Source organism: Heliconius melpomene, chromosome 3, assembly GCF_056956725.1.
Source record: "Heliconius melpomene rosina isolate 202511_hmr_F chromosome 3, ASM5695672v1, whole genome shotgun sequence".
NCBI classification, from domain to species: domain Eukaryota; kingdom Metazoa; phylum Arthropoda; class Insecta; order Lepidoptera; family Nymphalidae; genus Heliconius; species Heliconius melpomene.
This window is the reverse complement of record NC_140391.1, coordinates 8,794,414-8,807,117: the sequence shown is the minus strand read 5'-3', so window position 1 is coordinate 8,807,117 and position 12,704 is coordinate 8,794,414. Positions and strand designations below refer to the sequence as shown.

Here is a 12,704-nt window from a genome sequence, read left to right as displayed (position 1 = left end):
AAACTAAAAACTTTTATTTTATTAACATTGCTCACCATTTTTACTATAACTTTTTGCTAAGGTGCTTTTCCCTAAATATTTAATGTACAGACACGATTTTTAACGACTTCGTTGTAGTATCGATGAATCTTGTAAAAAAGCCAATGACGCTTTGAATCAACTATTAAAAATCCCCTGAGCGGAATTAGTATAGTGTTTGACAGGAAAGTTTGTTATTGCTATAGAAACCTTTCAAAGATCTAATTCCAATTCCTCGTTGAAGACTTGTTCTTCAGCGAGGACCGGGTTATGTGGAATTTTTACCCATTAAAAACTGCTTCGGTCACCGTCCATAGTGTTCTTGTTAGTTTTTTCATTTGTATTGTTAGTTTCTTTATTTATTACTTTTTTATGTACACGCGTCTCCCAAATTTTGCAGGATCTTGGGAGAGAAACTAGACATTAGTTTGTCTTTTTCCACGATTTTTTCTTCTGTGCAATATCTACATGGGATGGAAATAATCTACGGAATATATTTTGAGGTACGGAGTCCTAAAAATATATACATTATAGTGTTAATCAAATCCATGGTGCACTATCAGGCGTACTAAATACCTGTAATACATTTAAAGATAAAAACAGATAATTAATTGATAAATTACAATCAATATTTGACTAAATTATATCTAACGAACATGACGTAATAGGTAATTAAAATTACCAAAAAAACACATTAAAAATTTTGGGAAAATCACAATTGCAATTATTACTGCTACATAACTACTATTATACTTTATTAATAATTATGCTACAATAACTATTCTTTAATGCCGAATATGCACTCGCTGTTAAAATTCCGTTCGGGGGAGCATTTTATGCTTATGTATGTAACGGAAGAAAATTATATTTGTATTTTAAAATGGCTGGCGATTTTCAGTTATTTCTGTTCGTGTCAAAACACTCCATTCTTCTCTTTTCGCTCGCATACGGAATATTGTGTAGCTCAACGCCGCGGTATATCTTACCAAAGTGGAAAATTAAAAATTATTTGTTGCTTCGATCCAATCCAGTCCCATTGCGGCCAGGTGACGTCATCTTTCTACTAATAATCGAAATCCTTTTAGACTTACAAAGTAGTATTTATAACATTTGAGGGCGTCTGTGTGACTGTTAATAAACGGTTGTAGGTTCGATCCATACTCGCGGAAGTGAAATATTTATTTACGTTTATATGTCTTCGCTCTCAAAGCGCAGCGTTGAGTTCTGCCACTCAGCACGCAATGCCTCCAGAACTCGGCAGAAAGTGGGGAACGGAGTGTTTTAACACAAGGTTCTCTCTGCCTACCCTGCTGTGTGCGGGATACAGTGTGCAGCTGATTTGATTAGATTTTTATTTATAACATTACAAATAAAACTATACAGAATAAATTCAAATGAACTTTAATACTCTCTTCAACTTCTACAATGAATTACATTTTTTATATATAATTTGAACTAAATGCGTTGGTGTCTGTTTAAATTACAAACGTAGTAATTGTATGTGATTTATCTATTTTTTTCTATATAGTAAAATTTACAAATACTGGTGTATTGCTCTTGAATATCACTCTAGATATATTTTCATTTAGGGCTTCTTAATTATAGGAAGATACCATTCAATCATAATTTATACATAAAAAAAAAATATACAGTTGAATTGATAACCTCCTTTTCTTACAGAAGTCGGTTAAAAAATGAGGACCGGAGGAAAGTGGGGAGAGGAGTGTCTGAACACTAAGCTCTCTCTGCTGTATGATTATTTAAATAAGTGCAAGTTAATTTTAAGTTTCAAACTAATATTAAATTTTTAATACATACGACAGATTAAATTATAATATAACCTATTAGTTTTGGAATTTATATATTAAGACTGATAGTGACCTCCACATTCCTCCATTCCTCCACATCCCTTCAATCCATCAATCGATACACCCAGTATGGTTGGTAAAGTAAAGAAAAAGCTTAATTAATATAAAATGATAACTTATGACCAATAAGCAGTTATAACATAAATATTGAATCAAAACAACTGACGTATTGGTTGACGTACTTTCTTAAGCAGCACTAATGCCGTTTAAGGTTTTTACGCCATTATATTTTCCTGTGGTAATTTTTTAATAAAATGTAACCAAAAAGTGTAAGAAACCACTTCTATGTGGAATTATAAGGTGTAATACTGATACTAAGAGAACACTTTTCCACAATTATTAAAATATATAATTGATATACGAAGATATGCATAATTATATATTATTATTATTAAACATAGGCATGTATAGTTTATATGTAAATTAATATTATTTTAATTTACGTATTTGTCACCATTTACTTTACAAATGTCTTTCCAAAAAAAATATCCTCACAGTTTCCATTACTATTATTATTATTAAATAATAACGTTATATTATTTATATAATTGTTGTACTGACAAATTTAAATCATTAAAATAATAACAGAACTATTAAAATTCTATATTTGTACACATACAGACTCACATGAGTAATAATACTGATTTTATAGTAATAATAAACTAAATTTAATTGTAACAAACTAATTTAAACTTATTTAAACAGATTGCTTGTGAGTCCTCGGAAATTTATTTACTTCCTTAATTTATTATTTTCTTCTATCAATAAATTTTAAAGCCCTAGTGTATCTGTTGTTATTTATACATATATTAATACACTATATTTTTTTAATGCTTTTGTATGTTGACCATTTTATACGATGTTATTGCAAAGTAAATGCAGCAATTTTCCTTCCTTGTAGGTTTCTGAAGTAATAATAATGAATAAACAATATATCTTTAAAGTTAAAATGTCGCATATTCTTAGTATTTCCATTCAAACGAGATGTAAAACAGCTATTTCAAAAGATTGAATGGATGCTATTATTTGAAATAGTATATTTGTCTATAATGTAAAAAAAATATATAGGATGTGCACATAAGATTTGAACTTGCGACCTCCGTTTATAAAATCAAGCGCAACGCGTAATCATACTCATTATCAAGTTTTTTAAAGTGTTTTGTATGGTAAAATAAATTTGCAATTTAATCTGAAATATTTAAACAAACTTACACCTTTAAATAAATAATTCAATTAAATTTTAAGTTAGTTATTTATTGCCTCAGTATATGTTATGTTGGGATTTAAAGAACTCATTTCTATTTATTATAATTTTTAACTTAGTGTAAAAAATACTGTGTACTGCCACATCAGGTTACGTGCACTTTAATACTTGACAACTAAACTTAATAATAAAGCTACGGATGTATTTAAAATATTATAATATTATTTTTTAATTGTAAATATTGACGTTTATGCTTTATGTATATAACGAAGAAAAATAATCTCACTGTAATAGTAAATATTTGATTGGAAATTTGTCCAAAAATATAAATGGTAAACTACATGTTTGGCAGGTATGGGCCTGGCCCTGAAATGTGTACTACGAGTACGTACGAGTGTCGTTTTGTATAAATCATTTAAAATTGGCATCTAATACTAGTAAACCTAATAGTCCATTGAAAAGTTACATTTGGGGTTGCGTTTTTCAGAGATCGCACTTTTATTTTATTAATATCACATGGAATAGGGGCGGAGCTGTCGGTTCATGTTTGTGGGGCCACTCTTGTCCCCCAGCCACCATTTGGGAAAAAGTTGGTAACGATACTCAGCGCGAAATCCCTTTGGATCCATTTTTACAAGATGACGGCCGGGATACAGGAACCGTGACCCCTATCACTTTGAACTTAAGCTTATACGGACTCCCTCCCACATAAAAAATAAATAAATTGTATCCTCTGAAAAATGTAACCCAAAATGAAAAATCTAATATTTCAATGGACTATAAATAATATCTATTTAAAAGAATTTTGACAAGTATGACGCATAGCTATTGCTTTTTAAGTATTGCGACAAATTTTGTCAATTTTCTTAGAAATTGTCTAATTATTATTGCTCGTTAACTACTCTAGGGGTATATTTAGACTACGTTGAGGGAACACCTTAAATATTAAACGTGCTAAGATTAAGACATTTTCTTCAAGATTTCAAAATTTTTAAGAGTATAGTAGAAGCGATAGAAAATCTTGAGAATTTAATGAAAATTTTCAATAAATGGGACCTGTTACCCTCAATTTCATATATAATATGTGCATATTTAAAATGCTTAGTTAGGTATTTGTTTTATTTACAAAAAAAAATTGTTAAGAGGAAGCCGATTTTAAAGCGCACGCGACACATTTTATATTAAATCAACATATTTTGTAATTTATTGTTGAAATTCATTGACATGTTGTTATCTTAGGCCTATAAAACTTATTATCACATGGAGCCATCACATATTTTTAATACATTATCTAAAACTGGAAATATTTAATTTGTAATCATCGGTGTTTCTAGAGATATTTTCTAGGGAGGCCTAGATTTCGGTTTTCAACAGATATTCGTGTGAAGGTTTTTTTATTTTTCAGGGTTAACTTTTTATTTGTAAAATTTCTATGGTGGGTAAGGACAAACTGCTTCTGCCCTTTATACGCCCATGTTTGTAATATTTTTTTTATATTTTGCTAATTGTGCCTATATGAGACTGTATATAATAAAACATAGATAATGTATTTTATATTAAAATATATGGTGGCTTTTGTAATTACTAATGATAATATCGAAGAAAGTTGAAGCATACAGTAATTCAAACACGCCGATACGACGAAAAATTAAAATTTTCGTTTAAATAAATTGAATTATATTTAACTAATTGTTTTTCTCACTTATAAATAATTATAAGTGAAGAAATGTTTATAGAAACTTAAGTGATACGTCTACTTTCTACTCTAGCGCGCAGTTACTTTACATTCTAATATCTATATTAATTTAGTGTCATTGTACATATTGATTGTATTTACTGCATCTTTGACACCATTATATGTTTATAATAGGGCTGTCGGTAAAAAGTGCTGAACCAAAAATAAATGTCATATAATTGCATTTGGATATATTTGATAAACATAAAATTATGAATTTTTTATATTAAACTCATCATTTCAAACAAATTGTTACAAATGTGGATCGACCGCTCGAATTCATCTAATATAATATAATACGTGTATGTAAATAACCTAATAGTGCGTCTAAAGACCATTTCATATTGTCCAACGTTTTAATAATACATTATCAGCTACAGGGAACCCTAATGGAAACAGACCTACTCGCCGTTGCATCTACAAAGCGCAGCCTTAACCTATTATAAGGAGCAATCCTGAAAAAATCGTACCACACTAATTATAAAGCCTACGGAAGGTTTCTGAGTATCATTTAAAATATTAATTGTACTTTTTATCTTAATTCTACATTTATTATATCTATTTATAATAAATTTTAATTTAAATCATTTGTGGCGTCATTAATAGCCCGAAACATTAACTATTATCACGATTTACTGTTATAATAACGTAATATAGGCCTTCATATTGTCCTCTAACTGCAGTTAGAATATCCATACAGCTTTTACAAACTAAGTTTTGGGAAGCATCTGTAAAGTGCGACAATATTCACTAAAAATAATTTATTAAATTATATGCTTGACTAAATAATTATGAGTTAAAATAAATAAGAAAATTCTCAACAGTGTTGCAATTAACTAAATTACTAAATAATGTCAATCGATTATGGCGTTAGAACGTTATCAGTAGATAACTTTCGTTCATATTTTATAGATGTCTCTATAAAATTAAAAACAAAGTTTTTTTTATTATAAAGGTAATTTTGTGAACTATTAATATATAGATATATTTATATATGTATTTCGAATTATTTATAAAAAGGAAATATAGTATAAGAAATGCGTATATGGTTTAAGTCAGGTGTAAAGGCTGCGTCAGAGCTGGCGTAGCGGCGCGCGGCAGTCTACACGCGACATCCATGCGAGGTCTCGTGTCGTCACCTGGAGACAATTAAAAATACATTTAAAACAGATTATTAATATTAAAGAGGTTTTAAGTATAATAATAATTATTATTATTACATATATATGCTTTTGAATCTTAATGACTGTATAGAAAAGTAGTAGTTTTAGGAATACAAATTAAGAGTCGAATAATTAATTATAGTTTAGAATTTTTGATTAACAAACTTTGGCGTTGGTTCTTGAAGTAATGTTTGAGGAAAACTGGAGAACATAACGTAACTTATGAGACCTATCGTGGCGCAGGGGTACACGCGTATTTCATTAAATATCTTACCTGGTGCATAGAGTAAACAGCAAGCACTACCAAAACGTGCATAATGTTGTGTGAGTTGAGGCAGCGGTCCACGGAGCCGGGGAACCACTTCTCAGGGATGTGCAAGGCGCCGATCACACCACCACCTAAGGATACCGCATCCTGGAATAAAGGATTGATCTTTTTTACAAATTTTTCGTCTACTCACATCCATACTAGTTAATATCCTTTTATATTTTAACTTTGCTAGGAAAATTTTAAGACACTCCGTTCCTTGTGCCTTGACACACCAAGAGAAATGGAATACAAACATTACGTCCCTGATAGAAAATTTGAAAATATTTCTATATAGATTTACCTATATGATAATATTTCCAAGTTTTTATCTCCCTATGTAAACCAACGCAATGTTACTATTATATTGAAGTATAAATATCTTATTGATCAATAAATTCTGCATATATATATATAAAATATATTAAAATTAATTGCATTTAGGTAACCGTAGCATCCATTATATATTATTTATTAAGGCAATCATGAAAAACTCACAATAAATCATATTTATTAAGTACTTTAACTACATAAATGTATACATATTATATACTTTAATGCTTAATGCATTTATTGTTGGGAATAACTTTATTATCATCTAAGTACACGCAAATTTGAGACATAATGGGGTTATCAGCGGAACCCAATAATCGCTATATACCTAATAACCCAAAAAAAAAATATTTATATTAAAAGTGGCCTTCGTGGTCATCGCGACACCTGACTGTGGGGTTCCCTGTTTGGAAGAATCGATTATTCTTCCAAACAGGGAACCCCACAGTCTGGTGTCCATCTTGTGATTCGTCGTGGTGGTGATTCGTCTTCGTGTCGTGGTGGTGGTCGTTCTTTACCACAGAATTTGTAATGATTTTCTTCTTTCTTACTTTACAACTGGGCGGAATTCATCTTATTAAATTCAGTATAATATGAACCTACTAACATCACGTACAGTCAGACACAACGAGACTGCTCCTATAATGTGACATTATTAATTAACTTATAGGTAGTAATGGTATCGATGATACACCTTTAATTTGCTGGAGGAAGCGTTGGAAGCCGTAGTTAATTGCTGTCGCCGCGAAGCCTTACTTATAAGTCTTTTAGTAAATTACTATTTAATCTACTTATCGTTTAACCTGATGTGAAATAGATTGTTTAGTGATGACAGAACTACATGAAAAAATTATACATCGATTACAATAGATACCAAAAATAACATAACAAAAACCTGCTTGGTGGAATTATTAAATTTCACGTCTTTGAGATTTAAATAAATACCAATTAATAAAAAATAAAATAAGTTTGTGTTTGCCGACACGTTTCCTAAGAACATGCATTTCTGAGAGTAAATTTGGTATTATTAGACTTATTCTATGAACTCAAGCAAAAAGAAATAATCTTTTTTATTTGAAATTAAAGGTCAACTTTACATATATTATTCTCCACAGAGGAGACGAGCCTTAAAAACAGATTTAAAGACAAAATTTTCTTCTCAATCTCTTAAGGTAAGTACCATTTTTCATTTAATAAGACATAATTATATGTTAGACAGATTAGGTTAAACTTGGAGATTTATTTTTGGACTGCTCATGTCACAGGCTTGGAAATGTCATGATAAGCTTGAAAAGGGTCTCTCCTGAAGCACCTATATGTAATTTAAAATCTCATATAAGATATATTATGATGAATAAAGATTATAATAATGGAGAACGTTTATTTACTTCTAAAGAGATATTTAAAAAAATATGTAATATATTTCTATACTATTCTATATATTTTGTCGGTTGATGAATATAATTGTCAATCATTAACAAAACCAGAAATTAAAATATTCTTTATACAATTAGGCCATTACAAGCGACCCTTTTGAATGCTGAAAATATCACATACAATAATAAAACAAATATAAAATTTGCTTAAATGAATATTTCAAATTTCCATTCTGCATAATGAAATACCAAAAAAAAAGTTAAATAACTAAACTTGTTCACTATAGGATAAAGTTAAAACTGAGTAATATTTTAAATTTCGAAGCCAAGCTTCCTGTAGAAGGAAAAAGTTGTATTACAAAAATCCCAAAACGTATGATAAACTTCTAACCCGACATGTATTTCTTAGTCTTACAATCAGATTACATATACGTACTCGTACTTTGAAAAACCAAATTGTTTCATGTTATTAGTTATTTATATCTTATTCGCAGAACATGATTTTAATCCAAACATTTACGATTTACGTTATCAGAGCGAGGAAAAGAAAATATTAAATATTTTATTACCCTGAGTGGGAATCGAACTCAGAACCGTCGCGTTTGTCACACACTTGAGCCACAACGCTCTCATATGCTCCCCTTATTTATTTTTCATTTGAAATTAATTCTTACAATCTATTTAATTTTGTGTTGCAACATCTAAAACAGTACAAAGAGGTGATCGTTTCATCTATTACTGCTGCAATATTCAAGATGGTAGAGTGGATATATGGGGAGTAGTTTTCTGAGCAGAGGCCAAGGAAAAGTGAGTAAAAAGGGGAGAGAAAGGAACATATTTTTGTAAAAAAAAATACATTTCGTAATATTTCAAAATCATTAGCGTCATGGGTTTTAAGCTTTGTTTGGCCGATCTGCGTGTTATAATTCCCAGTTTATATGAGTTTTGTATTTAATTTTTTTTCAACTTCACTTTCCCGTATGTAGCAGGGTAGCTCTGTTCCCCACTTTCCGCGGAATATTCGAGTTATTGCGTGTTGAGTGATGGGAATCAACGCCGCTTTTTATTTAAATTTGAATTTTAATTTCATAAAATAAGAAGAATCATTGAACCCTACCATTCTATCTCAAACAACCCTTCGGTCTCAAAACCTTATAGTATTTACACTCTTTTAGTAAAAGGGAATCCTAAATAAATACCACTATTATAATTTGACGATAAATAACCGATAAAGTTAAATGTATATTTATTTTTAGATCTCATATTGTTTGTACTACTTTTATGCAAAGTAATAACTGAAAACTATCAGTTCAGGATTCGTGAGTCGTTGTATATTGTTTCAATTTTATTACATCTTGGACATCATTATACCTACTGGGTGGCAGAGTGAATCTAATAACTAAATTTCACTTTCTGCTTTATTTAATTTCATAACGTTATAACCTTCGTATGACCTTTGCCATATAGTTTTCGTTTGTATACCTAGTAAATGGAAATTTTGACGGTAGATCGCAAAATATCGGTCATCCCCTTCGCGTAGGAATTTCGGCAAATCCTATTTATGGGTCATCCAATTTTTTTCAAAATTAAACTTAGGGAGTATTTTTTGTCAACTGTTAATTGAACAGTTGACAGAAAATACTTCTTAGTTTAATTTTGATCTATTATAAATGTAATTTAAATCATATGTATAGAGATCCAGCAGTCAAACTCGCCTAGAGTTTTGCAGGACACTGTTTAAGTTTTTTTTTTTATTGTTAAATGGTAGTAATAAAATAAATAAAATAAAATAAATAATCCTACACGTTCCCAGTAAACATATCCAGAAGTTTTCTCTGTGCATTATTTTTTAATCATTTAGTATGTAACAAAGTAGCTATACATATAGTAGGCAAAGCACGGCGTTGAGTTCTCCCACTCAACACGTCAAAGTGGTAGAGGAGTCTTACTAGGCTTTATCTGTCTACTCTGCTACATGCGAGATACAGCTGAAGCTAAAAAAAAGTTGAATACAAACTCAAATAAACCGCGAATTATAACGCACAGATCATCCAAACAATTTTTAAAACCTATGTCGCTAATGATTTTTAAAAAGACTTTTTGATGGTAAGCGAAACCTTCGCCCATGGACATCTACAACCTGAGGGGATAGCGGATAAGTCGCCAGCCTCGAGGATGAAAGTGTTGGAACACACGACGCTTGAAAGCTCCTAAGCCATAACGCTCAGGAAAAACTTCACGAGAAAGATCATTTAGTTGATGATGATGATGATGAAAATGCATCCAGGCTGTGCAGTTGATATTTATTTTGCTAAAATCCAAACATAAATTAGTATAAAAAAGGCATTATCTAACTTACATACATATTAAACAAATAAGTCAGCGACGACCGCGCCCTAAATACAGTGACGTTTCATACAAAGGATAGAAGAAAAACAAATTACGTATGTACATTATAAATAAGCTCTGTTGCTATTGTATGAATTACAATTCGTCACAGTTTGTGCCCTACGTCGTCACCTGCAGTACATATATGGCAATATTTAAGTTCTAATATCAAGAACTATTGACTGATTCATTTTGCTTACTGTTAAACTTATATTTAGAAATAATATATGAAATTACAGAAAATCATTGCAACATATGAAATAATTTGAAATATAGAATAACTTGTTTAAATCCATGGCTTCGCTCGTGTTATGTTGTTAAGTCATTTAAGATGTTAATGTACATTAAAAACTAACCTACATCAACATTCTTTATTAGCAATATGGTTTTTTTATAAAGTTTATTGAACGTTATTGAGGCCAGTCGTGGTGCATGGGTACAGAGTGTAAACTCGCCAGGTTGTGGCTTCGATTCCCATTTTGGAAAATTTATTATTATTTATTAATGTAAATTAAGTTTTGTGAATGTCTGAAAAATAATTGAACGTCAATAAATATATACATAACGTCGGCTTGTAAATGTGCACGTAAAACGAACAAAAAACTAATTCCTGCATTTGTCTCTAAAATATTAATAATGTTGGATTAAAAGTAGGTATAATTTATCTTCCTTGTAGAGAAGCAATCTCTCATTTCTTGAGAAAAGAATGTCTCAGTAACATAATAAAACTATTGTGAACCTGACAGGAATACACATGTGCTTGCAATACAGATACATGTGTATTCAACATGTGCATCGTTTGAAACTATAAGCATTGGTCATTGCATTATCTTTAGCGTATCTAGAGATATTTTCTGGGTAGGGGGGCCTGGACATTACAAGTCCTCATGTTGTTTTTTTAATTATTCGGGGCCAATTTTGTTGTAAGTAAAATTTCTGGGGTGATGTTTAGTTATTTCTGGCACACAAAACCTCGTCGTTGCTTTTAGCAAAGATAAACTTGTTTTTGCTCCAATGCTATTAATTAACCACAAGAAAACCACAAAACAATGCAATAAAATATATATGTTAATTTAAATTAATATAATTTGTTTAAAACTCTGTTGAGTAATCATTAACTTATTGTCATATGCTAGTGATGTGCTCCAGGTTTCGCTTGCACTACACAATTACTTACTTACTTAATTTAAAATATTTTAAAATTCATAATAAAACATTACCATTATAAAGAGAATATATATACATTGAAAACTAAACTTTCATTGCTTGTTGAGTGGTGGAACTCAGCGTCGCGCTTTTTCCTTGGTACCAGAGCAAAGAATTCTCAAGAATTCGGCGGGAAGTGGCAAGCGGAGTGTCTTAACACTAAGCTCCCTCTGCTCTACCCTGCTACATGCGGGATAGAGCGAGATGAAAACAAAAAACTTATAACAAAACTAAGTTCTTCTTGCTTTTAAATGACGTACTATTATTATTCACATTTATTATATTAATTTTATTTCATTTATTTTGATCTATTTACCTGCAAAAACACGTGCATAATAGCGTGGGGGTCGCCGCCGCCAAGTCTCGCGGCCCTCGCGCCGGCCAGCAGCAACCGCATACAGAACGGCGCCGCGAAGCAGAGCCGTCTCTCCCACGGGGACCACGCTCGCATCGCCTGCGTAAATCAGAGTTACTTATAAAATTAATAGAATTTTTTAAAAATTAAAATTAAATTAAAAATTAAATCAGCTTCACGCTGTATCCCGCACACAGCAGGGTAGGGTAGGGAACCTAGTGTTAAGACACTCCGTTCCTCACTTTTTACTGAATTCTGGAGGCATTGCGTGTTGAGTGGACTCAACGCCGCGCTTTGCCTCGACACCAGAGCGAAGAAATGGAAATATAAACGTAAATAAATATTTCACTTCCCCGATAAGGGATCGAACCCACAACCGTCGCGTTACAGTCACACCCTTGTGCCGCTGCACCACGACGCGACGGCCTCAATTTTTTTAATATTAATTTATACTACTAAATAGCTTTTAAAATACATTGAAGCTACATATGTCGTATTTTGTAAATATTACTATATTCTATATTCTGGATTAATTAATCAGTGTCACCAAATACAAGACTCTAATTTAGAATTAACGAATTTTCTACTTGCAAATGCAAGACATGTTTACAACATTGACATGTCTAGAATAGAGATGAACTTACTTACAAGCATTTAGTTACTGAGCTACCTTCGAATGTTTCGAGAATTATTGCAATAAGGAAACCTTTTAAATTTTATTTAAATAAAATGTTTAACATTTAAGTTCGCT

General features: G+C 31.0%; 1 protein-coding gene across 1 annotated transcript in view; it reads right to left on the bottom strand.

Annotated features, from left to right (window-relative positions):
- Nucleotides 1–1,403: 1,403 nt before the first annotated feature.
- LOC146540078 (progestin and adipoQ receptor family member 4) overlaps nt 1,404–12,704 on the bottom strand; it is a 75,046-nt gene continuing 63,745 nt past the window's right edge. The window contains exons 4-6 of the mRNA XM_085207640.1: nt 11,915–12,052; nt 6,263–6,403; nt 1,404–5,964 (exon numbers count right to left, since the gene is read on the bottom strand). Of these exons, the coding sequence (XP_085063766.1) occupies nt 5,899–5,964; nt 6,263–6,403; nt 11,915–12,052 (345 nt within the window). The 3' untranslated portion in view covers nt 1,404–5,898. The remainder of the gene's footprint in view (nt 5,965–6,262; nt 6,404–11,914; nt 12,053–12,704) is intronic.